Here is a 27,569-nt window from a genome sequence, read left to right as displayed (position 1 = left end):
TTCTCATCTCACCCAAACCCATCCTGTTTTACAAAGCTCTGCATAATCCGCTTCTAACTTTATCTCTGGTCACTTCCCCTTATCACTATCTCTCAACTCCTTTACCCCCTCCCCATTTTTTCATTATTTCTTCAGTGCCTTAACACCTGCTGTCCCAGATCTTTGCATGGGCCTTGGCATTTGGTTTTTAGCACAGTCATATAGGAATCACATTTCCCCCACCCAATCTCTCTATATATCATTTTGTTGTTTAAATTATTCACAGAAATTGTCACCAGCTGAAATGATCTTGTTTTTGTTTCCTTTTTTATTGCTTGTCCATCCTTCCCCTAAAGAGAGAGCTCCAGGAGAGCAGTGTCTTTGTATCCATGTATCCATGCAGGAGGTGCTCAAGTAGTATTTATTGAAAGAATGTTAGGAAATGAGTTAGGAAATGATGAGGAGCTGGGGTTCCATGTAGGACTAGGTTCTCCTAGTGGGTCTCCTTTTCTCTGCACCACGCCATCATCCACATCGTTAACCAGTATTAACTTAGAGAGGGACTTGGACCTGTCACCTGACCTCACTCAATTTGTTTGCTCATTTGTGAAATGGGAACTCCTTGCTGAGCCAACTCCAAAGACTGTTGGAGATGCAAGAAGGCAGTGGGTGGGAAAGCCCAGAGCCCAGTGACAATCAGAATCAAATGGGTCTGGGGGCACCTGGGTGGCTCAGTCGGTTAAGTGTCTGACTTCGGCTCAGGTCATGACCTCACAGTTTGTGGGTTCGAGCCCTGCATCAGGCTCTGTGCTGACAGCTCAGAGCCTGGAGCCTGCTTCAGATTCTGTGTCTCCCTCTCTGTCCCTCCCCAGCTCACTCTCTCTCTCTCACAAAACTAAACATAAAAAAAAAAAAAAAAAAAAAAAAAATCAAATGGGTCTGGCCTTGCTCTGCTTCCCCACCAAGTCCTTCCCGCTTGATGTTGTTCAACCTACTCTGTGGAATTCCTCCTCTCTGGGTCACTTGCCTTGCCTCCCCCAACACTTAGCCCTCCAAAGGTCTTGTTTTACTGCTTCTTGTAGGGAATTTACATAAGACCATGACCTTCACTGTGAGAAAGCACAGGCTATAAAAGGCCAGGCTTGGCTCCCAGCTCTGTGGTTAAATATTGATAATAGCAGGAAACAGAGGCCTGGGGCGGGTATACCACATATCCCCCTGCAGTAATGGAACACCCAGACTGAGGGTCTTCCCCAGCCCATTGCCTGGGCTGGAAAGACAGTCCACATGTTTTCTCTTTACTTCAGATCAACATATAGGAAGGAAAGTATGGAGCTGCTGGCTCTTGCAGATCGTGAAAGCCAGGCGGAGCCTGTTTGTCATCTAAGGCCACTCATTCAAGAGGTCATTCACCCTGGAGTGACAGAGGAGGTTCCAGGCCTGGGCGTGTGCTAAGGGCAGAGCTACCAGCTGGGCCCCACTGCCACAGGCTCTACAGCACTGTTCCCCCAGGTGACGGCTGTGACGGGTGCTCAGGCACAGAGACCATCCAGTGCTCCGGTAAGGGGAGGACATAGAAACCAACGCTGCTCCCAGCAGCAGATCAAGGCAGGCCCAGGAAGTCAGATCCCAGGTGAGTGTCATCAACCTCCCATGGGGATGGGTGGCTCGGGCTCTTTGGCAGGAATCACGGTCCCATGGCAGATGGTTAAGCCCTGTGTAAAACACAGGAATCTCCCAGAGGGGCCTAAGGAGACATAACTAAATGCAATGGGATATCCTGGATGGGACCCTGGAATAGGAAAAAAGACATTCACAGAAAAATGAAAGCCAAATAAATCATGAAGTTTAATTAATAATAAAAAAAATTATTTATTTTTGAGAGAGACAGAGACAAAGCATGAGTGGGGGAGGGGCAGAGAAAGAGGGAGACACAGAATCCGAAGCAGGCTCCAGGCTCCGAGCTGTCAGCACAGAGCCCAATGTGGGGCTCGAACCCACGAGCTGTGGGATCATGACCTGAGCTGAAGTCGGATGCTTAAGTGACTGAGCCACCCAGGTGCCCCTAGTTAATAATTTTTTTAAAGCAGGCATATTAATACGATGCCCATTCTAGAAGGAAACTGGATAAGCGCTCTGAAGGAAACGTGTCCTTTGTTCCTGTGGCCTCTAACACAAGCAGGGAGGGCTGGCTCTCAGTTCTAGGCTTGTATTCATGTTGTCATTGTTTGTTGGCGTATGTTTATTATAACAATATTATACATATTTAAAACACACATTCCACTGTGGACATCAGCCCACATGCAGATTTGTACACCACTGTCTTGTCCACTGTGGCTTTATAGTAAGTCTTGAAATCAGGTAGCATCAGTCCTCTGATGTTTCTCTTCTCCTTCAGTGTTATGTTGACTAACTCTGGGTCTTCCTCTCCATATAAACTTTACAATCAGTTTGTCCATATCCATAAAATAACTTGCTGGGATCTTGGATTGATATTGCACTGAATCCATAGATCAAGCTGGGAAGAACTGACATCTTATTAGTTCCATTAATTAAACATCCAAAATTGGAACTGTTGTCTCAAAAGATAGAATATACACAAACACTAAAAAAATACAAATACGCTAAATAATACTTAAAATATACATACAAAATATATACATTTAAAAATATATAATTACATGTATTGTTTGCATGAAGGTAGTGTGTACTCATGAGAAACGTATACAGTACAGAAATGTTCAAAGTGAACACCCCACATATCCAGGCCCCATCCACTTCCCCAGAAAGAGTCAGTGTTGGCTATCTTGACCTTCACGCTCTTTTCTCTGTGGGTCTTGGGGGGGGTCTGCATATGTGACAGGAGCCTATGGCCAATGTTGCTAGTTAATCCAGACCCTCCTGCATCTGAGACTGGACAGAAAATCACAACCTTTCTTAGCAAGTGCTCTGGACAGACAGCTGGAGCTGGAACAGCAAATCATACATTAGCCATTCCTGTAACTTTGTCTTTTCCTTATTCAACAGATGTTCAGTAAGTAATGAGTAAGTAGGTAGTAACCTTCCAAGTCCAGGAAAGTCTAAAAAAGATCTTTCTTGGGGGCGCCTGGGTGGCTCACTAAGTGTCATCTCAGGTTTTGATCTTAGGGTCATGAGTTCAAGCCCCACACTGGACTCCACATTGGGCATGGAGCCTACTTAAAATTTTTTAAAATAATAAAAATAAAATAAAACACTTTCTTTCTCCTTGACTTCCATCTCTATCTTGACACGCAAATGATCATTCATATATGAAAAACTTAGCTCAGTATTTAAAAAAATTTTTTATAAGTTTATTTATTTTTGAGAGATAGAGACAGAGAATGAGCAGGGGAGGGGCAGAATGCAAAGCAGGCTCCAGGCTCTGAGCTGTCAGCACTGAGCCCGACGTGGGGCTCGAACCCATGAACTGTGAGATCATGACCTGAGCTGAAGTCGGACGCTTAACCTACTGAGACATCCAGGTGCCCCAAACTTGCTTAGTATTATATTTGTGTCAAAATATTTCCCCTCAAAATATGTAGATGCTTCTTTATTTCTCGCAGAACATTTAGAGTTGGAAAAAAACTCTGATGTCAATCCTTTTACTAGTACTTTGTTTTTCTAGTTGGCTGTTTGCCATCCAGCTATCTTTGGATGTTCCTGACTGAGCGTCCAAGGCTATTGCAGAAAGCTGTATCAGAAGAGGGGAGCTTGAGATTGCCTCCGAGACCCTCTGTTCTCTTTTTGTGTTTGTTTTTGGTTAGCCCCATGACATTTTCACCGTGGGTCTGCTCAAAACTCTTCTGTTTTACTTCTTTACTTTTATTTCCATTCCTGCCCCCTTTTTCCTCTTCCCCCAGAGATAACTATCCTAATATGTGAAATGTGTATCTTTTTTTAAAAATGTGTTTTGTAAAACGTGTAGTTTTGTGTGCATATATTTTGAATTTTCCTAAGTGGTATGGCATGCCCCCTTATCTGTTGGGGATAATTTCTTTGGGATATATACATACTCAGGAGCAGAACTGCTGTGTCGTGAGTCGTGTACACTTTGGTTGATTTGCTCTAGATGGCGGCCTGTCTACACGCCCTCTGTTAGTGCCTAAGGCTATAGTCCCAGAGCTCTACCAACACACAGCATTATCTACCATTTAAACTATGTCCATCAGATAGATGTCAAGTGCTATTTCATTTTTGTTTTAATTTTCATTCTTTTGATTACCAAAAGATTGATCACTTTTTCATATGCTTGCTAGCCTTTGGGTTTCTGATTTTGTAAGTTGCCTGTTTATATCCTTTATCTTTTATTACGGTTCCTATCTTTTTCTTGTTAATTTGCAAGAATTCTTTATATACTCTAGATATCAGTCTTTTCTTGATTTTAAGCGTCATCAATATCTTATCCCAACTGGAAATGTGCTTGTTACTTTATTGAGGGTATTCTTCATTGAACGGATAATCTTATTTTTGATATAATCAAATCCATCAGTTTTTTGTTATTGAAGATTTGAGCTTTTAAGAAGTCCTACCTTGCTTCTATTAACTTATATTTTTTCCTCTTCCAATTAGGTCTTTAATTTTGGTGTCTATTTCAGTTTGCTGTTTGTTAGATGTGCACCTCGTCTTCCTTTTCTTCATCAGTAGCTAGTTTCCCTGACATCATCCACTGAACAATTCCTCCTTTACCTACTGGTTAGTGTGTCCAGTTCCCACATGTACATAGGTCTCTATGAAATCTCTGTTCTGATCCGTTGGTATAGTGATTTGGTCTTGTGTCAAAACCATATTTTAAAAATTTGTTTAGAGAGAGATTGAGAGAGCACGTGAGTGGGGGAGAGGGACAGAGGGAGAGAGAGAAAGAGAATCTTAAGCAGGCTCCAGGCTTAGCTCGGGGCCTGATGCCGGTTCCATCCCACAACCCTTGGATCATGACCTTAGCCAAAATCAAGAGTCAGACATTCATGTGACTGAGCCACCCAGGCACCCCAAAACCACATTTTTTATCACTATGTCTCAACCTCTAGTGGGGTCAGTCTCTCCTCTTTTTTTTTAAGATTGACTTAGCTACTTTTATATGTTTACTTTTTCCATATAAATGTTAGAATAAGTTTATCAAGATCCTCAAGAAGTCCAACTAGAATTTTGATTGAAATTATATTGGATTAATAGATTAACTTGGGGATAATTGACATGTTCATAATATATTTATCCTTTCCAAAATCATAGATGTCTCTCCATTTATTCAGACCAAATTTTTTTTTGTCCTACAGTTTTAAAATTTTCTTCATAGAGGTCTTTTCTATGCTTGGAAAAGTTTATCTAGATGCTTTATGGCTTTGATGCTATTATGAGTGACGTCTTATTTTTATCGAATTTTCCAATTTCACTAATATTGTGAGAAATGCTATTGAACTTGTATATAGCAACTTTACTAAATGCTTCTATTAGTTCTAATTGTGTGCCTTTCTAAGTAGATGATCTTGTCATCTGAGAATTATGAGTTTTACATCTTTCCTAACAAATTTTACACTTTATTTTTGTATTCATGTATTTAATTGAATCTATATTACATATAATATTGTGTAAATTTCATGTGTATATTAGTTTGATACATTTATATATTGTAATATGATTGTCTTTGTAATTGTATTTATCACATTACATAATTATAGCATAATATTATTGTCTATTTTATGCATTAGATCACTATGGCTTATTTACTACTAGTTGCAAGTTTGTACCCTTAAATAATATAAAGCTTATCTCCCCCCCAACATTTCCTGGCAACTACCATTTCCCTCCATTTTTTACAAGTTTGACTTTTAAAATTTTTTTTATTTTTTATTTTTATTCATTTTTTTAAGTTCTTTATTTTGAGAGAGAGAGAGAGAGAACATGAGCAAGATGGGGCAGAGAGAGAGAGAGAGAGAGAGGCAGAGAGAGAGAGAGAGAGAGAGAGAGAGAGAGAGAACATGAGCAAGATGGGGCAGAGAGAGAGAGAGAGAGAGAGAGAGAGAGAATCCCAGGCAGGCTCCATGCCTAGCATGGAGCCCAACCCGGTGCTCCATCTCACAAACCATGAGATCATGACCTGAGCCAAAACCAAGAGTCAGGCACTTAACTGACTGAGTCACCCAGGTGCCCCTAACTCTTTTTTTTAGAATCCACATAAAAGTTATATCATACAAGCTTCTAATGTCAAACTGTCCTTCCATTCCTGGTATTAAGCTTCCTTGGTAATGATTTTCTTAATACATTGTTGAATTTGGGCAATTAGTACTTTATTTAGGATTTTTTCATCTACTTTCATAAGTGAGTGGGCCTATCATCTTTTCTTTTTGCATGGTCCTCATGTAGTTTTGAAACCAGTGTTAAAAGAACAATCCAATTGGTGCTGTTCATTTTGGGGGACAACTTATTTAAAGTAAGAATTATCTGCTTATTGAGAGTTTATTAGAACTCACAATTAAAGCCATCTAGACCTGGACTTTATTTTTCTGAGAGTTTCAAGTATCTTGTCTAGTTTTGACATTTTCTATTTTTCTAGAAATTCATCCATTTCTGGTTTGTCAAGTTTATTAGTATATAGTTCAAAATACATTTAAAAAATTATTTGAGAGAGAGTGAGAGAACAGGGGAGGGGGAGAGAGAGAGGGAGAGAGAGAATCCCAAGCAGGCTCTGCACTGTCAGCACAGACCCCCACATAGGGCTTGAACTCATGAACCATGAGATCATGACCTGAGCCAAAATCAAGAGTTGGATGCTTGACCAGCTGAGCCACCCAGGTGCCCCAGGTTCAAAACACATTTCTATATATTTAAATCTCTGGTCTAACTTTGGTTCTATTTGTATCTTTTCTCTTTTTCTGGATCAATCTTGCCAGAGATTTATTTATAAATATATTTTTAAAAAACAGGTTTTTGGTTTTGTTCATCTTGTCAATTCCCCCCTGCCTTGATTTCATTGATTTCTACCTCTATTTTTATTATTTCCTTCAGAGGACCCAGGGATTTGCCTAGACAAATTAACCAGAGGCAGAGCCAGATGAGGGGCCAGCCCCTTGGTCTTAGATCAAGGCTCACTTCCCATGGCCTGAGGCCTCCTGTCAGGAGCCCAGAACAGCTGGGAGAATCAGCTGCCACAGCCGGGCCCCAGCCTGGGCACAGACCTGGGATGTATCATACAGAAGCCTCATGTGTCTAGTCAGAACTGAGACATGCAATAAGTGTAAAATTTACACCCAATTTCAAAGACCTGGTACAAAAACATGCAAAATATCTCAACCATTTTTATATTGATTACATTGAAATGGTACTTTTGGGGATATGTTGGATTAAACAAAGTTAATTGCACCTATTTCTTATTTTAATCTGGAGAGTGGGAATTTTTGTATGAAGTAGTAATAGCACAGGTAGTATAAGAATATGTCAAGCACGATGTGTGACTGTTTTGAGACTGACTGAGGTTTGGTAAACACAATTAGCTTAACCTGTTTTGTTTTGTGGGAATGGAAACAGGCTCAAATTAAGGAAGGGGTTTATCCAGGGAACATGAGTTCAGTTTTTTCTGTTGCAAATGGCAGAAAAACAATTCTGACAACATGTCCAAAAAAGAAAAAGAGAAAGAAAAAAAAAGTTATCAGAGGTTTGCTGAGGACTGACCAATCTGGCCTAGGAATGGTGATGGAGAAAGAGGAGAGCCCAGCTTTCAGTAGCAGGAGCTGGCGACTACCTTTCTCTGGCACTTTTTCCTATTCTCAGCTCTGTGTCTCAGGTCTCCAGAAGAGAGACTGATAGGCCCAGGCTTTGTGGGGAGACAGGAGCCTGTGATAGGCTATTACATGGCATCAATGGTGAGAGGTGGGACAATTTGCTAAGAAACCCGGGTGACCTAATGCGTTGGGCTGCAGAAGCTGGATGGGGATGCTGGGCAGGCAAAAATGAAAAATGTCCCCTACAAGGGTCCCACAGCCTGCCAGTGACTCAATCCTCCTTACTCCCAGGTCAGTGCTCCTCTCCACACATGATGAGTCTCAATAAATATTTGAGTGTCACCCACTTCAATGGTTTCTGCCTCTCCAGACCCTACCTGCCCTGAGGCAGTCTTGGTCCAGTAACTCTGCGCCAGAGGAGAGCTGGGTTAGGGTAGTAAGGGAGGTCAAACTGGGGTGGGGTATCCATCCATGCTCTCTGCTTTGTTTCCAGGGGTCTTCAGGGCTTTGCTCAAGGGCCAGAACCCAGGAGCCCAGGCGGGCAGCTCGGGAGCAAAGGGGCCTAAGGATTTCATTGTCAGAAACGTATCCCAACCGTGAACAGGGGCATGGACCACAATGACGGTGTCATCCAAGCTCCAGCTGGCACCGTGGTGCCTCAGGAACTGCTGGAAGAAATGCTTTGGTTTTTTCGGGTAGAAGATGGTAAGTGGTGGGGGACTGGTCGGGGGTGGGGGTCTGTCCTCAACACAGTGGAATTTGGCTGAAGCCTCCTGACACAGCCTCATCCTTCAGGCTGCACATGTCCTCCAAGGTGGGGACCGAGGCTGAGGGGTCTTAATTCCCCAAGGGGTCTGGCCTACCCGCACCCTCCTCTCCTTGGGCTGTGGTCATTCATTCACTCATTTATTCAATCGTTCACAAGTATTTATTAAGTTCCTTCTGTGCAGCAGGCACTGTTCTCAGCACTGAGGTTACAGCAGTGAATAAAGCACAAATGTCCATGCCCTCATGGAGCATACATTCTAATGAAAGAGTAAAGAAACCAGACACACAAGTAAAATGCATAGTATGTTGGTGATGAGTAATAAGGAGAAAAACTAAGCACAGAAAGGGAATAGAAGTGTAGGTACTATGGTCAAGGAAGGCCTCACTAAGATGCTCTTGTTTGCATAAAGGCTTACAGGAGATGAAATGATTAGCCACGCAGATTATGTGCGGGAAGAACATTCCTGGCAGGGGAACAGCTAATGCAATAGCTTTGAGGCTGGACCCTGACTCGCTTTGGCACTGTGTGGACAGATCTTATTATCCAAATTCAGATTAGCCACTTCAGGTGTTCTCTTTTGGCAGTTGTGGAACAGTTTTACAGCCATCCCTTCCTTCCCACCCCCAGCCTCCTTTCCTTCCTTCCTTTCCTCGCACTGCACAGGGCTGGCCTCTGGCACAACTCTGAAGAGTGTGAAGTTTATGTCCACCCACACCCCCGCTTTCCACACAATTATCCAACTGCCGTGCTGTCCCTCTTTAGATTAGGGCTTCTGTAGAGCAGAAATCATGCCTCCCGGTCTCTCTCCCCCACAACTGAGTTCCTGCAGGGCAGGGGTCTCTCTATGACACCCGGCCTACAGCAGAGGACGATTGGTGCTGTGAGCTGAGGCTGAGCCCAAGCCCCAACTGTTGGTGGGCCTGAGGGGCACCCAGCCTCTTCTCAAGGCTCCATTCTGTGTGTCCTTCCCCAGCATCTCCTTGGAATTATTCCATCTTTGCCCTGGTGGGTGTGGTGATTGTGATAAGCATCGTCCTCCTGAGAAAGAGCATCCAGGCAAACAGGTGAGGAGCTGGCCTAGGGGTGGTCTCTGGGGAGGTGGGGAAATCTAGGGAGGGGTCACATAGGGGCTTGGCTAGCCACCCTTTGGGACAGCAAAATGCAGCCTTTGGGGTCCTTTGACAACACAAAGCTGTTGAAAAACTAGCAACTGTCCCTGATTACTACCCCCTGTCCCTGGCCAGCAAGCAGAGGTCAGGATCTCTGGTTCTGGAGTCACATAGGTCTGGGTTCAAATCCCAGCTCTGCCACTCTCACAAGTAAGAGATTCTGATACAAAGGGTCTGGGGTGGTCATTGGCATTTTGCTAAATTCCCTGGATGATAAACTTCAGGGCTGACTTTTGAGAGTTCCTTGAGGACACAGACCACATCTGACTCAATTTTGTTTCCCCAAGCAACTGGCAGTGTTGGGTTCTAGAAATGATTCAATAAATGCTTGGTTCACACATCTTCCTCCCTCCTTCCCTCCTTCCCTCCCTCCCTCCCTCCCTTCCATTTTTCTTTCAACAATTACTATATACCCACCAGTCATCACTATCAGTAACCTTCAAACAAAAATAATGAGAACCCCTCCCTCATATCCGTACCATGTTTTACAATTTAAAAAGTACCTTCACATTCTCTCATTTGACCCTCAAGACAGCTCTGTAAGATAGGGCAGGCACAAGTTATTTATTTCCATTGTACAGAATAAGGTAATTAAGGATCTAAGAAAATGTTGGCCTAGCTTCTGTGCTCTTCCTTCTATGCTTTTATATTATGCATGAATTTTCTTCATAGTTCTGCTATAAAGTAAAAAACAAAAAACACACCCAGTGCCCTTTGTTCACACTGAGAACTAGTACTTATGAATTGCTGTGGCCTCATTCACTACTCATTCTGCAGGTAAGAGCTGAGCACCTGCTCTGTGCCAAGCTCTGTTCTGAGAGTGGGAGCCATAGTCATGGGCAAGAGGGATTCAGCCCCTGCCTTATAGAATTTACAGTTTGGTAGGGGGACAAGTGTAGTTCAGAGTGACAGATGCTCAGTATGGGACATACAGAGTACAGTGGGAGCACAGTAGTGGGATCTGGGGCCTTCAGGGCAAAGAGATAGAGGGAGGGTGGGCCAAAGAAGCTTTCCAGACTGAGGGAGAGCAGACATCAAGTTTGACGCGCTGGAGGAGGAGGGCCCAGCCATGTGGCTGTGGCATGTGAGTGGGATGGGGATAGAGGGAGGACAAGAAGGGGGCAGGACCCAGAATGTATGGGTCCTGGGGGCCATGCCAAGGTATTCAGGTTCTAGCTCATGGGCACTGGGGAGCCAGGGAATGGCTTTGAACAGGGACATGAAAGTCTTATGTTTTAGCAAGGTTAGTCTGGATGCAGGACATAAGAGGAACCAAAGGGATATAGCTTCTAAAAAGGTGACCTTGCCTTTCTTACCCTGTCAGGAGGCATTGCCCTCAACAAGGTCAACTCGGGAGCAAAGTGGCCGTCCATGGGAAAGGCAGACAATGAGCTACTCCTCCTGTGGCCCAAGCAGATTCTCTGGGCAGTCAGCTCTTACCACAGCTCAGTCCCTCTACTCTGGCCAGGAAATCTAGGGGTACCTTGAGTAAAACCACCTTCGGGGAGATGACATTTAGGGGAGTTACTGGAAGGAAGGCTGGGTCTTGAATGCCAGGTTAAGGACATGGGCAGTCGGGAGCCACTAAAGATGCTTGAGTTAAGGCGTGATGTGTGCACACTGCGGTTTTAGAAACATGACTGATGCATGGGGGCTGGTTTGGAAAAGCAAGGACCTAGAAGCAGGAAGATTACTTAGGAATTTCCCTAAAGTAGTTTGTCTGAGGATGGGGTGGGATGAGGGTGAAGATGGGGTGTGGGGTAACAAGGACCTGCACTAAGTAGAACGAAGTCCTGGGATAGAAAATGTGTGGGTTGGTGAAAAGAACACGGAACCCAGAGTCAGGAGACTTAAGTGCATGTCTAAGGTATGTGCTTTTTTGACCTTTTTGAGCCACATGTCACCTTGAAGGGGAGCCTGTAGCAATAATAGTTGAGCTCATGGTGGCAATGAGGATCTGGGGAGACGATGCACTGGTGAGTATAAACTGTTTCTCTGCCAAAAGAACATCACACTATCTTGGCTTTCTCCCCCAGCAGTTCCCAGAACTGCCCACTGGATTTTCCACCTCACTAGTCCACTTGCGAGACCTAGTCTTGCCCCAGCCCCTCAGTCCCCCAGCTCAAGGAACCCCGATTCAACAGCATTTTCTCTCCTCCCAGAAATCAAAAGACACTGAGGAAAAACAAACTGGAAACAACAACTCTGGAAGTCCAAGACTTGGCTGAGGCCGGAGCCAGAGAGGACAACAATCTGAACATGCTAAGAGAGACTTTGCTCTCAGAAAAGCAAAATTTGGCCCAGGTGGAAACTGAGTTAAAAGGGAGAAAGGTGCCACTGGTTCTCCTTCCAGACCCACAAGAATCCGAGAGCTAGAAGGGGTCCAGAGCACCGCCCCATGTTGTCAGCAGATTCAGTGAATGAACTGCAATCAAAATATTGTTATGAAAAAAAAAACCCTCCTTTTTATTAAAATGCATCTGAAGTGGGCATTTGGAAATGCAGTTTGTTCCAATGGGGGTGGTTCAACACAAGGGGCTTGGAGCAAAATCGCAAAATCCATAGCTGGCCTGTGGGTCAGGAAGCTGGGCTACGACTTCTAGTGTGGTTTTGAGGAGTTCATAGCCTGTCTCTGACCTCAACCTCTCCATCTACATAATGGGGCTGAAGGCTGGATTATAGCTGTTGTTCTTTTTTTTTTCATATGTAAACTTTTTTTTTTTTTTTTTTTTTTTGAGAGAGAGAGAGCAAGAGAGTGCGAGCACAAGCAGGGAAGGGACAGGGAGAGAAGAGACACAGAATCTGAAGCTGACTTCAGGCTCTAAGCTGTCAGCACAGAGCCTGGCGTGAGGCTCGAACTCACAAACCACGAGATCATAACCTGAGCCGAAGGCCGACGCTTAACTGACTGAACCACCCAGGTACCTCTAGAGCCGTTGTTCTTAATCCAAGCTCCTGGAATTGCCAAGAGCAGGATTCTGGGCTCAGAATCCCCTTGCCACCCCTTCCTCCTACCAGAACCATTTCCTTTATCTGCTTATCTGCTGAGGGTCTACGAGAGATTTCCTTTGGGCCAGGGGCCCTGAGGTAAACAGAGTTAGAAAACTATAGAGCTCCCTGTGCTAACAATGGAATCCCAAGAGAGCTGTCCTGATCCCACATCTGAGCCACAGTGTTATGGTATAAGCTATGGTGGCCAAAAATGCTTTAGGTTCTATCTTTCAAAAGTGGACTTTGAACATTCAGACCCATTGCCAAAGGTACTGGGTCTTGCTGGACCAGACTACAAACTGCTCTACTGTGTTTCTGCCTACGAGCCTGGGACAGGCTAACGGTGCCCACCGGATGTCTGATACTGCCAGTTACAGGCTCTCTGGATCCTGTGTGATGGTCACTAGAGAGAATGACTTTTTTCTGCAGCTTCGATCATTAAGCTTCAGGAAGCTGGTCCTGAGGGTCTGTGGAGAGAGTCCTTAATTTAAGATGGGAAAACAAGGGGGGTCTGCTTCCTAGTGACTAAAACACTGGATGCTCACTACCCTAGGCAACCTAGAGCCCCCAACCTTCTATCCTCATTGAGAGGCAAAGTACCAGAAACAGCCCTTCCTGAGAATTTTGCTTCTCACAGGCTGTCCCATAGGATTATTTAAACTAGATTTTACTTGGATAAACTGTGGGGTTTGGTGCTTGGGACTTCTGTGAAATCAGAAGACAACAGGAGGGCCAGGCTCAGGCCACCCAAAACCTGTAGCCGCTCTGCCCTTTCCGTCCACTAGGTGGTGCCAGGACTTCAAGTCTGCTCCTGTAGAATGTTCTCCGGCCTCCTTGTACGCAGGGCCTACTGGTGCTGACCATCCATCCAGAGCTGTCCACTAGGGGCCACATCTGGCCTGGCTGTTGCTGGAGCAGGAAGGGGTGATGGCACCATGATGGACACTGCAATTTCCTTCCACCTCAGCCAGACCCAGGTCTCCGTGTTGTCTTGTGGCTACTTCCCTTCAGGGTGGGGGAACGGCAGTGGTTACCATGGAAACCAAGGCCTGGAGGGACTAAGAGCAGCATTCTGCCTGTCCCTCCAGCTCACACAGTAAACTGGGTGTCAGGGAAATTACTTGGTGCTGGAAGAGGGATCAACTGTCCGCCAGAGGGCGAGGGCTATTGTTCCATCAGAGGGAAAGCCAGTGGTGAGAAGTCAGCCCCTATCCTGCAGCCCTGCACAGCCCCTAAGTCTGGGATCCTTAGGGGTGCCCTCAGAAGATCTTGAAGCCCTTCAACAGGGTCAGGGTGGGTGCCTTGCGCTTGCTCTGAGCCCGGGATGCCTTCACAGTGACCAGCTTGGCCTGGGCCACGGCAGGTATCTCCTTCAGACTGACGGTGGAAAGTGTGTTGAAGGTACAGCTGGCCAGCCCATGCCGGGCAGTGAGCGGAGCCTGGTGTGGCAGGGCCCTCTCCTCGGAGATGAACAGGGGCCGGGGCAGGGAATTCTTCTCCAGTTCCCGCCGTGCCTCCCGCACGGCCTCGTGGAAGACATGCTGCACATGCTCAAAGTCTAGGCAGGCAGAGACCTCGAAAAACAGGCACCCAAACTTGCCAGCCAAGGCTGCACCCTCTGCCTTGGTGACCTGCCTGGTGGGGAAGCAGGGCGAGGCAGGGTCAGGAGCATGCATCCAAGTGGGGCAGGCCTGGGCCTGCACTCGGCTCCCCACTCACCAGCTTGGTGAGCTGGAGTCATCTCATCAGTACAACAGGATAGTGACCTCTACCTCTCAGGGTTGTTAAAAGAATTAAGAAAGACCACTTGTATTGTGTGCCTAGTGTAGTACCTGGCACAGAGTCAGTGCTCAATGAATGATGGCTGACCTCACCAAAGCCAGAATTTAGGAACAAAGCTGTAGGCAAGGGAGAAGCTTACTGGTTAGACCCTGTTTGTGCACTGAGGAAGATGGTCATTCCCAGCCCTGCGTCTATGCCAGCATGGGTCCTTGGTCAGGAAATGAGCCACCCTCAGCCCAGGTCTGTGGGATTGACTCTAGAGAAAGGCAGTGGTTTGGACTGAAGGGTGTGACCCACAGAGGCAGGGTGGGTGAGGTGACTCAGGATGCCTGTGGTCAGCAGAGCTCTCAGGGCCCATGGGGAGTTTTGCCTGCCTGTCCAGGGGAGGGGGCAAGAGAGAGCAAGGGTGGCATTTCATTGCAAGGAGGGAGAAAAGGATAGAGGGAACAGCACCCATTGTCAGCTTCGTCTTATACTCCTCTTTTGTGACGGTGGGATCGAATACTTAACTGGGGAGGTCCTGGAAGTTTTGGACCTGAAAGCCATGGGACTAAAGGTGAGAGGAAAACAATTGGCTCTTGGGTAGGTCAGATATCCAGAAGAAGGAAGGGGTAGGGGGTACCTGAGGTCTTGAGGTCAAGGTTCCATTGGCTGGATCTTGGTGATCACCCTGCACTGCTGATCACCCCATCCGCCATTCCCAAGGACAGTGGCAGAGCCCATGAGACAGGTGGGTATTGGTGGGAAGAGGTTCCCGAGCCAAAGTTAAATTGGCAGGGGGAGGGGGATTGGGAGAGGGCTAGTTGCCCAGAGGAGTATCAGACAGAGAGTAACTGGGACAAAAAGGGCCAGGGCCAGAGCATCTAGACTCCCCACCCATGGCTGATGTCCTGTCTGGAAGCTCACTGCTTCCTAAGAAACCTTTTTGAAGGAATACTTGGTATTATTTGCTTTTATGATGGGCTTGAATCCACAGATTTGTCACTCTGGAGGCTTGAAACGTGAATTTTTAGAATATGCAGCACCCCGTACATGTATATATGTTTGTGAATGGGTGACACAGGTATGTAATATTATCCTCTTATTTCGTTGCAGCCTGGTGACAATTTTATCAGTGGTTCAGGAACCACTGCTCTAACCCATGTTTTACCTTCTAGCTGCAAGACAATTATGGGAGACACACCAATGCTCAGCTAGAAGTTTTACTGCTCATCAAATCTTGATCCACTAACCTCAGGACTTGATCAAAGAAGGAAATGAAGATAACTGTCATGACTTTTCTTAGGGAATTGAAACTGCTTCATTTGAGTCCCATAATCTTTGTTATTTGCTACCAAACCATTTTTAGGCAATCCCTTTGGCAAAGATCAGGATCAAAACAGTTGTCTAAATTTTTTCCTCATACTGAAGACAATTTACCACATTTCAGTCTTCTGACCCCTCTGGCAGGCACTGTGAGCTCTATAATTCCTCAAAGATCACCTTTTGGTTTTAAGATCACACAACTTCCTTCATTTCCTGAGATGAAATTTGTCTTGGTCTGAGGGCTGAATGGCCAGTAAAGGCTCCTACCATGGCCCCTCTTCATGAGACTGTACCCCCTGTCCCGCTGCCCATCTGATTTGTTCTGCACCTAAGTCCCCTCCCTGCTAATACCAGAATGGGCCTTTGAGGCTTGGGGAAGCAGGGTACGAGCCACACACAGGGAGGGACAGGTGGAAACTGGGTGGAAGGTGCCATACTTCAAAGGTGGGCTGGCCACATAGGACAAATGTCAGTGTTGAAGAAGGCCAGTGGGGTCACTCATCAAGTGTAAGCATCATGCTTTCAGGGGCCAGGCAAGCAGCTCAAATGTATAGGGAGGGTGGAGGTAAGCCATGGGGAGTGGTAAGGCCTGTGGTCAGCTGGAGAGAGCATGCCCCTCCTCAAAGCATTCCAATTCTAGGTCTTTTAAAACTCTGTGCTCGCCAAGCAAAACGATGCTGTATTTGCTGGTAATCTGCCCTCTGGCCCAGTCTGTGACCTCTGATTCAAGTCCAACTCAGTCTAAGAGAACCTGCCCTCAGCACAGCCAACTGTGAAGTGAGCCTGGGGCCATGCTTGGGTGAGGCTAGAGCTGGCTGGACCAGAGCAGACACCTGATTACAGAAGCCAATCACAGCCTTTCTTCTCAGACCTGGAATTGGGCACTGAATAATCAACAAGCTATGGAGAGTGAGATGGAATGTCCTAGAGACAGGCAAGAAGGGTGAGGCCGAGAAAGACCACAAAGCCCCATGAGGATGGAAGGGGTAGCATCTCTTCTAACTTTCAGGGTCCAACCCCTGTGTGGGCCAGAAGCTCCTCCCTTCCTGCCCTTGCCTGTCTGGAAGACCACCTACCCTTTAACCTAAATTTGAGGGAAGTATTCAAATTTAGCTAAACAATCCCCAATGATGACACCCAGCCTTTACAAATGAGGAAAGTGAACTCCAGAGAGGAGGACAAACTGTCTGTGCTCACCTGTACTGGGCCATGTCCAGCTTGTTGCCCAGCAAGAGGGCAGGGGAGCTGCGCTGTGTCTCCTTGGCGTGCAAAGCAAGCAGCTCCAGGTAGCTGCTGCTGTCCTCGAAACTCTGGCGGCTGTCCATGCTGTATACCACCAGGAAGGCGTGGGCCCAGTTCAGGTAGCGCTCACAGTTCCTGGGGGTATCCTGGGGTGAAGGAGGGAAGCCTCGGTGGGGGCAAAGGCCTTCACCTGAGCTGCCCACCCACCTCCCCACTCTCTGGGTCTTTGTATATTGTTCCCAACAGAGTCCTTTTTAAAGGGGCACTTGAGTGTGGATTTGGCTTGGTGTGAAAGGAGACATTGTCTTGTAAGCCTCACTCCCACCACCCAGTCAGAGACTTGGAGACCTTGGCCTCTGAGGCACAGAGCCAAGACTCTGGCATGGCTGCTACAGAGACCTGGCTATCCCTGGGCACTGCTGGTTTTGCGTCAGGTTGATGGTGTCCCCTGGCTTTTGAGAATAACTGGTATCCAGTCCTGGCAGGGGATGGTGAGAACATAGGGAGAATGTGTGCACTGAGGGGACCTGGGCCGAAGAGGGTCTCTGTGTAAACACTTGTAAGCACCTGTCTCCATGGGTACGTGAGCATCAAGTCCCAGAAGAGAGGATCTCTGAGTTGATGCCAGCAACCATCAGGTCTCCCCAGGCCCCATCCCATCCCTTCTCACTTGGCAAACGAAGAGATTCCGGAATGGAGAGGTCAGCACCTCATTCAGGGTCACACAGCAAACTAGAGCTTAAAAAGTTTACACATTCCCATCTGAGGCATCCACTCTGGGACCAGGACTTCCCAGGAGGCTGCATGGGCTCTCAGCTCTCCAGGGGTAATGGGGGTACTGTTACCGGGTCTGCAGTATCCATAACCCTCAGGTGGACAGGCTGGTGGTCCACTGTCTCTTCGGAGCTGTAGGTGTCCTCTGCAACAGATGGTCAGCCAGGTCAGAGGCAGTGCAGGCTGCTCAGTGGGTGATTGGGTCTGAGTCCCCACCTCCCTGTGCTAGACCCTGGGGGATCAATTCCGGAGCCGGCTGAGCTGGGACAACTGGGGAGGCCTTGGCTGGCACCCAAATGGAGAACACAGACAGAACCTCCCACCGAGGAGAGGCTGCTCTACCTGTCAGGGGTCAGAGCATAAGAGGTCACTCACAGAACATGCCATAGGAGTTGGGATTGTGTTCTGGGTCTGGCCACCAAGCCTACAGGATCAAGTGTGTGGCCCATGGTCTTGTTTAGCAGCAGAGACCTCTGGAGCTACACTGCCAGCCTATCCCCTCCAAACCCCAAGCTTCTGCACTCTCTTCCCTCTGACCACAATACCTGGCCCCCAGGAAGGCCCCAAGGACAATCCTCCTGCACTCAGTGGTACAAGAGATGGGAAAGGAAAAGCACACAACGTGTGTGTGTGTGTGTGTGTGTGTGTGTGTGTGTGTGTGTCCAGAAGTCCCAAGAAGGTTTTACAAATATTCCTCATCAAAATAACAGCAGAGGAGTCTAGCATAGTCAAACGTTTTAGGTTGGAAATGTGGAATCAAACCCAACTTCAGCTACCTTTTAGCTATGTGACTTGGCCAAGTCTTTGAAGCAGTTCTTTGAGGCTCTGTTTCCTCACTTTAAAATGGGGATAACATGATAACATTGGCTAAACATTTTTCAGATTTTACTCTGTGCCAGGCATTGTGCTAAATGCTTGTTCCTGCATTTCATAGAGCTGTGTGAGGACTAGATGGGCCCCCAGGCATGGGGCCTGGCCCATCATACATGTCTGGTAAAGGACAGGGGACTGTGGTGCTCCAAAGCTGACAGGGCAGGTTCACATTCCTAGCTGATATTTTTTTTTCTTTTTCTTTTGAAATAATTTTAGACTTGTGTGGAAATTGCAAAATAGTACAGAGAGTTCCTGTGTGCCCTTCCCTCTGCTCCCCACAAGGTTAACACCTTACATAACCGTAGTAAAATGATCAAAACCAGGAAATTGATATTGGTACCATACTATGAACTAAACTACTGACTTTATTTGGATTTCATGAATTTTAACTTTCCTTCCTTCCTTCCTTCCTTCCTTCCTTCCTTCCTTCCTTCCTTCCTTCCTTCCTTTTCTTTCTTTGCATCTCACACCCTCAAACCTGAGAAAGCAGCAGATGGCCTGGCATACAAAGAGGACCTCATTGTCATATTGACATTCTTTCTATCTCCAACCTTCCCCTGTGCCACTGGCCCATGTGTGTGAGCCCACTTGGCCATCATGTTTCCCTGGGTGCCCCAAGTGACCCCAAGAAGACCCCCTGGGCAGAACTGGGGCCCTCTCTGCTTTCCTCCACCTCCCCAACCCTGGCTGAATTCACCACCACTTTTCTCTGAGGGCCACTGGCAGTCAAGCCAGGCCTGGACACATGCCAGGTCCACTAGCAGCCAGCAGGAATCACAGACAGCTCCCATCCCCAGCCTGTTTGGGGACTTGGATAAATAGCTACTCTTATTCAAAGACAAAAAAAAAAAAAAAAAAAATCTAATGGAAAATATGCCCCAAATGTTTGACTATATTTAGTGCAAGAAGAGCTGCCCCTAGATGCCTACATCTTGTTCAGATTTTTCTTTATTTTCCTGCCAAAGTTGTCTGATGCACCCCTTTTAGTTGTGCCACACCCCCCCTCCCCAAACAGTCACTGAGTCCTGCCCAGTCTAGGGGAAAATCTTAGCTTAGTGTTGGTCTCCTGTGGTTCCTCACAGCATAACAGCCTTTCAAAGTTACTGTTAGCACCACTAGAGAGAGGTGAAACCCAGAGGAGGAGGGACCTTGCCCACTGCCACACAGCACTCCATCAGTAGAAGGAATGTGAACTCAGGCCTTCTAGACTGGGCTGCCTCCCCATGGCACTGCCCATCACCCTCTGCTCAGGGGACCAGCTGATCGTCCAACTCTGGGCAGAGCACAGGGGAAGAGCAGAAGCTCCCAGGCCAGCTGAGGAGGAGGAACATGTAGGGGTGAGCTTGGAGAAGCCTCAGATGTCATCTTATCTGGCTTCCTCCCCCATGGCAGGGTGAGATAGGGGGTCCTTTCCAAGTCACAGTATTGTCCTGTCTTCCCATCACCAAGTCCTGCTCTCCAGAGCATTCTGGGGTCCTTAACCACATGGGTTTCATAATTCCTAGTTCTAAATAACATTCTGGGGACTTTCATGCTGAGAGAAGCTTCTTTTCCCAAACTATTTTCCCCTCATTTACAGTAATAGTCTTTTTATTTTTTTTATTTTTGTTTTTTAATTTTTTTAACGTTTATTTTTGAGACAGAGCATGAACGGGGGAGGGTCAGAGAGAGAGGGAGACACAGAATCTGAAACAGGCTCCAGGCTCTGAGCTGTCAGCACAGAGCCCGACGCGGGGCTCGAACTCACGGACCGCGAGATCATGCCCTGAGCCGAAGTCGGCCGCTTAACCGACTGAGCCACCCAGGCGCCCCAGTAATAGTCTTTTTAAAGGTGCCAAAGGAGGGGCGCCTGGGTGGGTTAGTCGGTTGAGCGTCCGACTTTGGCTCAGGTCATGATCTCTCACGGCTCGTGAGTTCGAGCCCCGTGTCGGGCTCTGTGCTGGCAGCTCAGAGCCTGGAGCCTGCTTCAGATTCTGTGTCTCCTTCTCTCTCTGCTCCTCCCCGGCTCGTGCTCTGTTCTCTCTCCTTCAAAAATAAATAAAAACATTTAAAAAATAATAATAATAAAGGTGCCAAAGGGAGCTCTGGTCAGAGTGCATGTAGGATGATGCTTCAGAAATGGTGCCTGCATCTTTGCTGGAGCAGGATGAGGACAAGAGAGGTGAGAAGCTGTCATTCTGCCCTGAGAAAGCCAGGCAAGGTGCTCCCCAGCTCCTCCTTGAGAGGACTCCCTCCTGGGGACCCCTGCGCTTCCTGGAGTGCTCAGCACAGGCACAGCCTTTCCACAGGCACTGATTCTCTCAGCTCCTACCAGCAATCCTAGCCACAACATTTAAAAATTTTTTTTTAATGTTTATTCAGTTTCGAGAGAGAGAGAGACACAGACTGGGCATGAGCAAGGGAGGGAGGGAGGGCCAAGAGAGAGAGGGAGACACAGAATCTGAAACAGGCTTCAGGTTCTGCACTGCCAGCACAGAACCCAACGCAAAGCTCAAAACCACAAACCATGAGATCATGACCCGAGCCAAGTCAGATGCTTAACCGACTGAGCCACCCAGGTGTACCATTCCCAGCCACAACCCTTATGCAGACAGAGTACAAGCTATTGGTCCCATCTTCCAGATGGGGAAACCAGAGCCTAGTGCCATGCAGACCTCTGGTTCCAGGCCCTCTAGAACATAAGGCCATCCTAAGTGAAGAGGCACTGGAGTGATACTCATCTTCCTTTGTACCTGAGGTTCTCCATAGGGAAATCACTGAGCCCTCTCTGCCTCAGTTTCTTTACCTGTAAAATGGGGATAATAGTCATAGCTCTTCTTTAAAGGCTAAACCTAAAACCAAAATTCAATCTCATGTTTAAGAGTATATATGTCATGCCCAGTACTGCACTCCATGCTAGAAACGGAAATGAGTAACACAGGTTTCCATGGTTGAGAAGCTCACTTTGGGTTCAAGGAAGACCTCTGAAAAGGAGCAAGAGTTGTTTTACATGTCCTGATGGCTAACTCTCTCCTTGGTCTCCTTGGTCTTTCTCCACAGAAAGAAAGGCTCTGGTCCTAGATTCCACTGTTGCTGCAGGCAGTCATGGGATAGTGGCTGGAATGTTTAGATGCTGGGGCGGAATCCCAAGGAGGAGTGGGACTGGTCTCCCAGAATGGCTGAAGGGGAGCATCTGGTCATCTCTCCAGCTGACAGGATCTCAGGCCGGGGAGAGAGACCTAAGCCTGGGGTGACTGACCACTGTGGAGGGCTGCCCTGCCCCCCCCCCCGCCCCCAGACAGTGTGACCACACATTCCACTATCAGGTCAGAACTCCAAAATTACTCAATCAGGAAGCCCAAACCACCACTGTAGTAGGCTCTGGCGAGACCCGGCAGGAAAGGTATGAATTGGGGGCAGGGACGAAGAAACTGGAGGCTGGATGCCAGATAAAATATAGGATGACCAATTAAACTTGAATTTCAGATAAACAGCTAATGTTTTTTAGCCTAAGTATTCTCCATGTAATATCTGAGCTAGGCAGGATCTGTGTTTTGAGGAACCGCCCTTGGAAATCCTCATTTTCCCTTCCCAAATATCCCCTGCTTGTATGGCTTTCCTTCCCACCTCCTCCCTGTCTTCAATTCCCCCACTGCTTCTGATTCCATGTTCTGGCCTCTCTCAACACTCCCCTGACCAGCACACAATTACATCCTGTTTCCCACCCCCATGGGCATTGACCTCTGCTAATCAAGAAGGCTCCCCTCAGGAGGCGCCTGGGTGGCTCAGTTGGCTAAGCTTCCAACTCTTGATTTCAGCTCAGGTCACGATCTCACGGTTTGTGAGTTCAAGCTCTGCGTCCAGCTTTGCGCTGACAGCATGGAACCTGCTTGGGATTCTCTCTCCTTCTCTCTCTGCTCCTCCCCTGTTTGCTCCCTCTCCCAAAATAAATAAACATTAAAAGAAAAAGACCCCTCAGACCTGCTGTGTGACCTTGGCCCAGAAGCCTCAGCTCCCTGGGCCTAATTCTTCCACCGTTCCACTGAGGGGCTGTGTCATAGCGCAGGTAGTCAAACCAAGCTTTGAGAAAACAAATCCCTTAGGGACTATCAGTGAGTCGCCTGCCCTGTACTCTTGACTTAACCATGGGACCCCCTCTGCTTTCTCTTTGACATCTTGGGGTTCTATTTAAGATCACCTTGGAAGAAGGGATTCTGCTACTTAGGGAAAAAATTCTAGAACCCAATAGACTAAATAGCCCTGAGGTCCCTTCCTGCTCTGACACTGGGATTCAATATTCCAGTGTGAACTGAGGGCACCAAGGGGCTAAGGGGCTCTTTCCTTCAGGTGTTACAGCACATTCCCTCAGAGCCCTGCTGCACACCCTGCTGTACTGCGGTTTCCAGTCTGTGCCCAATATCCCTGGGATTCCCTGGAGAGCCCTCAGGGTCCCACAAATGCTTCATTTCATTCTTATCAGTGGAATGAGTGAAAAAGAATCCAAGACTGCAACCCCCCATTTTCAAAAGGCTAAGAGTATCCAGACACACCATTTTTTTCAGTGAACAGTTTACAAAAAACAAATGTTATAAATGTAAACGTTAAGGAAAAGGGCAGGAAAAACGAATATGCATTGTGCCTACTGTGAGTCAAATACTAGGCTAACATGTGTCATTTCTTTAATCCTCACAGTTATTTTCTGAGATAGGCATCTTTATGCCCACTTTTCAGATGAGGAAACAGAAGCTCAGAGAGATTAGGTGACTGCTTCAAGGCTCTACAGCCAGTAAATGGCAGAGCTAGGGTTCAAACTTAGCTCTGACTGATACCAGAGCATCCTTTTTTCCAATATACCATGATATGGCTATAAAACAAGATGAGTTTTCTTGTGTGGTTCAAAAATGGGTCAGCAACCAGTAGCACTAGATAGTTTCTCAAATGCTTTGTCCAGCTTTTCTGGAAAAGTATACTGAGTGGCCATCTTGAAGACCAACACTTAATGGTTGCAGACGTTCTGTTATGTTTGATTTTTTTTTTTTGTAAGTCTCAACATACCTCATAATTTAGGACAAATCAGCCTATCTCAGTTTTCCTAATTAAGCCAACCCCCAAATTGTCTGGGGTGGGCTGTGGAAGGATGTATTTCTGGCATGTAAAACATTTTGTCCCACGGGCTGAGTCATCCTGGGTGGTTCCTCCCCTCTGCCCCCAGATGTTCAATCCTGGTCAGGTCTGGGCCCACCACAGTGTAGGTGTGTGCATGGGGGCAGGGGTAGGGGGGATCCAAGTGGGACACAGTAGGAGGATGGGGAGGAGTGGTTCCTTACCCAAATTGGGGTCATATTCGCTGATAAACCTCCTGGTCAGAAACTTCACGGTCAGAGCTGCAGGAAACAGAAAGAAGCTGGCTCAGTCATCCCCTGCTGTCTTTGGCTGCTGGTTCCCAGAGGTTGCCCCTCTCATTTTAGGGAGGACTTATCTAGCCTCTGTGACTCCTGGCTGACACTAAGCTCAGCTCTTTGGGGGAATGGGTCTAGGAGCTGGGGAGTTGGTTCAAAAAGCTCAGAAGAAACCAGAAATATAAGGAACCATGTCCCCCTAGTTGCATCCTGGCCTTTTTTTTTTTTTTTTTTTTTATGGCAAGAAAAACCATGAGAGGCAAGTCTAACAGGTGTTTTTAAAGACTCAAACTGAGGGGTCCAGGACCCACTCAACCAGTTACCTAGACATCCCCCACCCTGGTCAAGTCATGAAAATTCTGAAATATGGGACTTTTATTCCAGTTTTGGCTATACACCAAAGACTAAGAGCTCAGTTGATCAGTCTGTGATCCCCAGGGTGAGTATGAACACCCATGTCTCAAGTAAACACATTCTAGCCCTTGGTCCTCTATATCTCAAGTCTTAGCTCCAACTAGGGCCTCCACACTCATCATGGATGCCCCAAAGAATGGAAAACCTAAAATGAAGTTCTCCCCAAGTGTACTTCATTAATAGAACTTTGATTTTGTTCAGAATTTAGTGACATAAAGCCCCAGGGCCAGCCAACTATTGTGCCAGACTCTTAAAAAGAAATGTGAGATTTTAAAGAAAATCCTTAAAATTCTTTCCCAAGATTCCTTACAGTGTCATTCTGCAAACTAATACCCAGGGAATACACATACTTTAAAATTTAAATTCCTTCATTCATGTAGTCACTGGCTAAACTATACCAAAGACAGAACTACAATTTGATTTTGAAAGGGAAAAGGGCAAATCTTTTCTGTAGGAAAACATGATTCAGAGTCCCCTCTCTGAGTCAGGGGGCTGGTTTCAAAAGTGGAGAGTAGGATCCCAGCGAGTCTCAAAGAACACTCCGGGGAAAGAAACTCATAGCTAACTGAGCCCTTGTTGGCCAGTCACTAATGGCTGTAACTGGAAAACAGCCCTCCCACCTTTAGCTGCCTGGGACTGTGAAGTGGCAGGACGGAGGAACGAAACCTTTTTCTGGGTCTCTGCCTATGGGGACACCCATCCACCTGGGCTTCACTTGGGTGAGAGCTGCCAGGAGTGGTTAAGCCAGAGTTCGGTGTTGGCAGAAATGATCTCAGTGGCAACCCAAAATCTAGGTTCATCAAGAACAAGGCCCAGACACCTGGGATGGTAGTCTAAGGGGTTTCCAGAAAGTCAAGAGAGGGGTCTACCTTGAAAATTACGTTTGATAAGAATGCACACTTTGTTCCAGAATCCATTGAATTGGGGTGGCCCCTCCCTGGAAAATCCCAATAGCCAGTGACCTCTACCACCTCCCTTCATCCCCAGACTAAATTGAAGAATAGCAAAGCTATAACTAAGCTCCTAGGGGCCTGAGCTAGAGATCATGTCCTTGCAGTGCTAGTCACCAGGGCCGACTGCTCGCCCCAGGGAGAGGAGATGGAAAGCAGTGAACAGCAAGGGAGAGATCAGCAGAGGACCGTGAGACACAGATACAGGCAGAGAGGAAAGACAACTGGTGTCCGAGACACAAAGGGAAAGACAGGCAAGGTACAGAAGACAGATGAGAGATGGAGGAGCTGAGAACATAGTAGAGAAACAAGCAACAGAAAAACTGAGGCAAAGAAGAAAATCGCGGTGTCTCACTCAACCCACCTGGGCGCAGGAAGCCCCAAAGCCAGTGGGAGACAAGTCCACAGCGTCCACACCTGCTCCCCGTCTCTCGGGTCTTCCCCTAACTCCTTATCTTCCGCCCCGCTACCCAACTCACCGGACTTGCCAGCCCCGCGGCGTCCCAGAATGGCCAGGTTGACCTCGAGGGGCGCGCTCTGCGACCCGCTGCCCACGCGGGGTTTCCCGAACACCGAGGACATGGCGACCCTGCTGAGAAGGTCACAAGTCCTCTGCCGAAGGGCCCCGAGCCGCGTGCCCGCCTGTTGGGGCTCTAGGGAGCTAGTCGCCGGCTCCTTTCACACTCGCGGGCTCGGGCCCGTCGATGTCCGCGCCGGGCCCGGCGTCGAGAGCGGAGAGGGTTGCGTTCCCGCGGCCCGGCCCAGCCGGGCGGGAGGAGGGGCCGTGGAGGCTGGCGGGCGGGGCCGCCCGGAGAGCCGCCAAACTCCTTGTAAGGGCTGCGGGAGCCCCCCGCTGGGAGGGAGCTCTGGCCGGCCGTACAGCCCACAGCAAGGCTCCGCCTGGAAGACAGCGCTGTCGCCACTTGGAGCTCCCCCGGACCCTGCAGGCAAGGCCCAGGACCGGAGAGAGAGAGGCTGGGGTAGGCGGAGTGAGGGGAAGGATGTTTTCAGCCTAGTCTGAACCTCCGTGCAATCTCTTTCCACCTGCAAAAAAATCCACTCCTTCCTTTGTTCTACGCAGCTGGCCCCGCCTCCTCCTCCGGGAAGCCTGCCCGGTTCAATTCCCAGCCTTGCCCTTTTCTCTAGGTCACAGTCACAGCCAGCTCAGCCTTGGCACACAACTCCCCCAACTACATTACCCTGCCCTTCGGTGTGGGGACTCTCAGGCATCACTGCAAACTCCAGGCAGAACCCTGACTCCTGAGAAGGGGAAGAAACTTCTTTACTAACATTTCATGGTCAATATGTATCCAGCTTCAAGAAACCTAACCCATCCTGGATTACTATTTTCTCCCTGATGGGAGTTAATGAGTTGCATGTGTTTGTGGCCTAGTGTGTAAACGGAGCATTTTACTTATCCTAAAACCTGGCACCCTCTCATGCCTATAATGATTCCAGGATTGATGGATGAGCCTGATAGGGGTCACCTGACATTTCTTTTGAGACCCAGGATAAATCTGATCATGATGGAGACAGAGCAAAGGGCCTACATAGGGAATCTAATGCCAGCTCTTTCACTAGGTGACCTTGGGCAAGTCACCTCACTTCTATGAGCATTGGTGTCCCCATCTATATACTAAAGAAAGGGGAAAATAAATCCAAAATCCCATTATGTGATTCAAGCCTGAGAGTGACAGCATCAGCCCCCCGTTCTAGGTCTGAGTACTTTCTAGAACCAGGTGGAGCCTCTCTTTTGAAATATACTCCAGGCTAGAGTGGGAAGGGGCATAGGAGTCTGAGACCTCTCACTGCAGCCCTTCTCCCTCCAACCCCACATCCCCAATTCCCTCTCTTTCCCCCAGTTAATCTACCCACCCATGTGAAAAAGAAATGGAAAGCCAGATCAGAAGGCAGTCTGGGGTCAGAGCCTGATGGTAATAACTTCTCAACCAGGAAGGAAAATTCTTTCCCAGAATAGGACATGAATACTGACTCAGCCTAATTGTATTTGTAGGAGATAATGGTAAACCAGCTGTGTTAAGACTGAAAGGTGTTGGGAAAAATTTGTTTAGATTACACCCTCGGGCCAAATTCACGCACAGAGCTAATGCCCAAGGGTTTTCCTTTGAGTTGTAGGTGGAGAAAAAGTGGGAGCCAAGTTCCAGCCACTTCCCTGGGCTGGCCCCAGTCTTGAGAGAACAGACTGGTTC

The 27,569-nt window shown here is 47.5% G+C and overlaps 2 protein-coding genes across 5 annotated transcripts; one reads left to right on the top strand and one right to left on the bottom strand.

The window, feature by feature from the left end:
- Positions 1-1,293: 1,293 nt before the first annotated feature.
- On the top strand, positions 1,294-12,140 carry SLC51B (solute carrier family 51 subunit beta). Of its 3 annotated transcripts, XM_053888946.1 has the most exons (5): positions 1,294-1,612; positions 4,570-4,692; positions 8,206-8,417; positions 9,455-9,545; positions 11,813-12,140. In XM_053888946.1, exons 3-5 carry the CDS (start codon positions 8,321-8,323, stop codon positions 12,024-12,026), a joined length of 402 nt encoding a protein of 133 aa, XP_053744921.1. In that variant the 5' UTR covers positions 1,294-1,612; positions 4,570-4,692; positions 8,206-8,320; the 3' UTR covers positions 12,027-12,140. The 3 variants fall into 3 exon arrangements, with proteins under 3 accessions (XP_053744921.1, XP_053744922.1, XP_053744923.1); XM_053888947.1 differs by lacking the exon at positions 1,294-1,612 and having other exon boundaries at positions 3,667-4,692; XM_053888948.1 differs by lacking the exons at positions 1,294-1,612; positions 4,570-4,692 and having other exon boundaries at positions 8,084-8,417.
- A 1,388-nt stretch (positions 12,141-13,528) lies between these two features.
- RASL12 (RAS like family 12) lies at positions 13,529-26,171 on the bottom strand. Of its 2 annotated transcripts, XM_019441785.2 has the most exons (5): positions 25,839-26,171; positions 23,924-23,980; positions 17,816-17,889; positions 16,926-17,116; positions 13,529-14,276 (listed from the first exon to the last, which is right to left on the bottom strand). In XM_019441785.2, exons 1-5 carry the CDS (start codon positions 25,939-25,941, stop codon positions 13,901-13,903), a joined length of 801 nt encoding a protein of 266 aa, XP_019297330.1. In that variant the 5' UTR covers positions 25,942-26,171; the 3' UTR covers positions 13,529-13,900. The 2 variants fall into 2 exon arrangements, with proteins under 2 accessions (XP_019297330.1, XP_019297331.1); XM_019441786.2 differs by lacking the exons at positions 17,816-17,889; positions 23,924-23,980; positions 25,839-26,171 and adding an exon at positions 17,538-17,645.
- Positions 26,172-27,569: the final 1,398 nt, after the last annotated feature.

This window comes from Panthera pardus, unplaced genomic scaffold (assembly GCF_024362965.1).
Source record: "Panthera pardus isolate Hobbes unplaced genomic scaffold, ASM2436296v1 HiC_scaffold_24, whole genome shotgun sequence".
In the NCBI taxonomy this organism is placed as follows: domain Eukaryota; kingdom Metazoa; phylum Chordata; class Mammalia; order Carnivora; family Felidae; genus Panthera; species Panthera pardus.
This window is presented reverse-complemented; position numbering and strand designations above follow the sequence as displayed.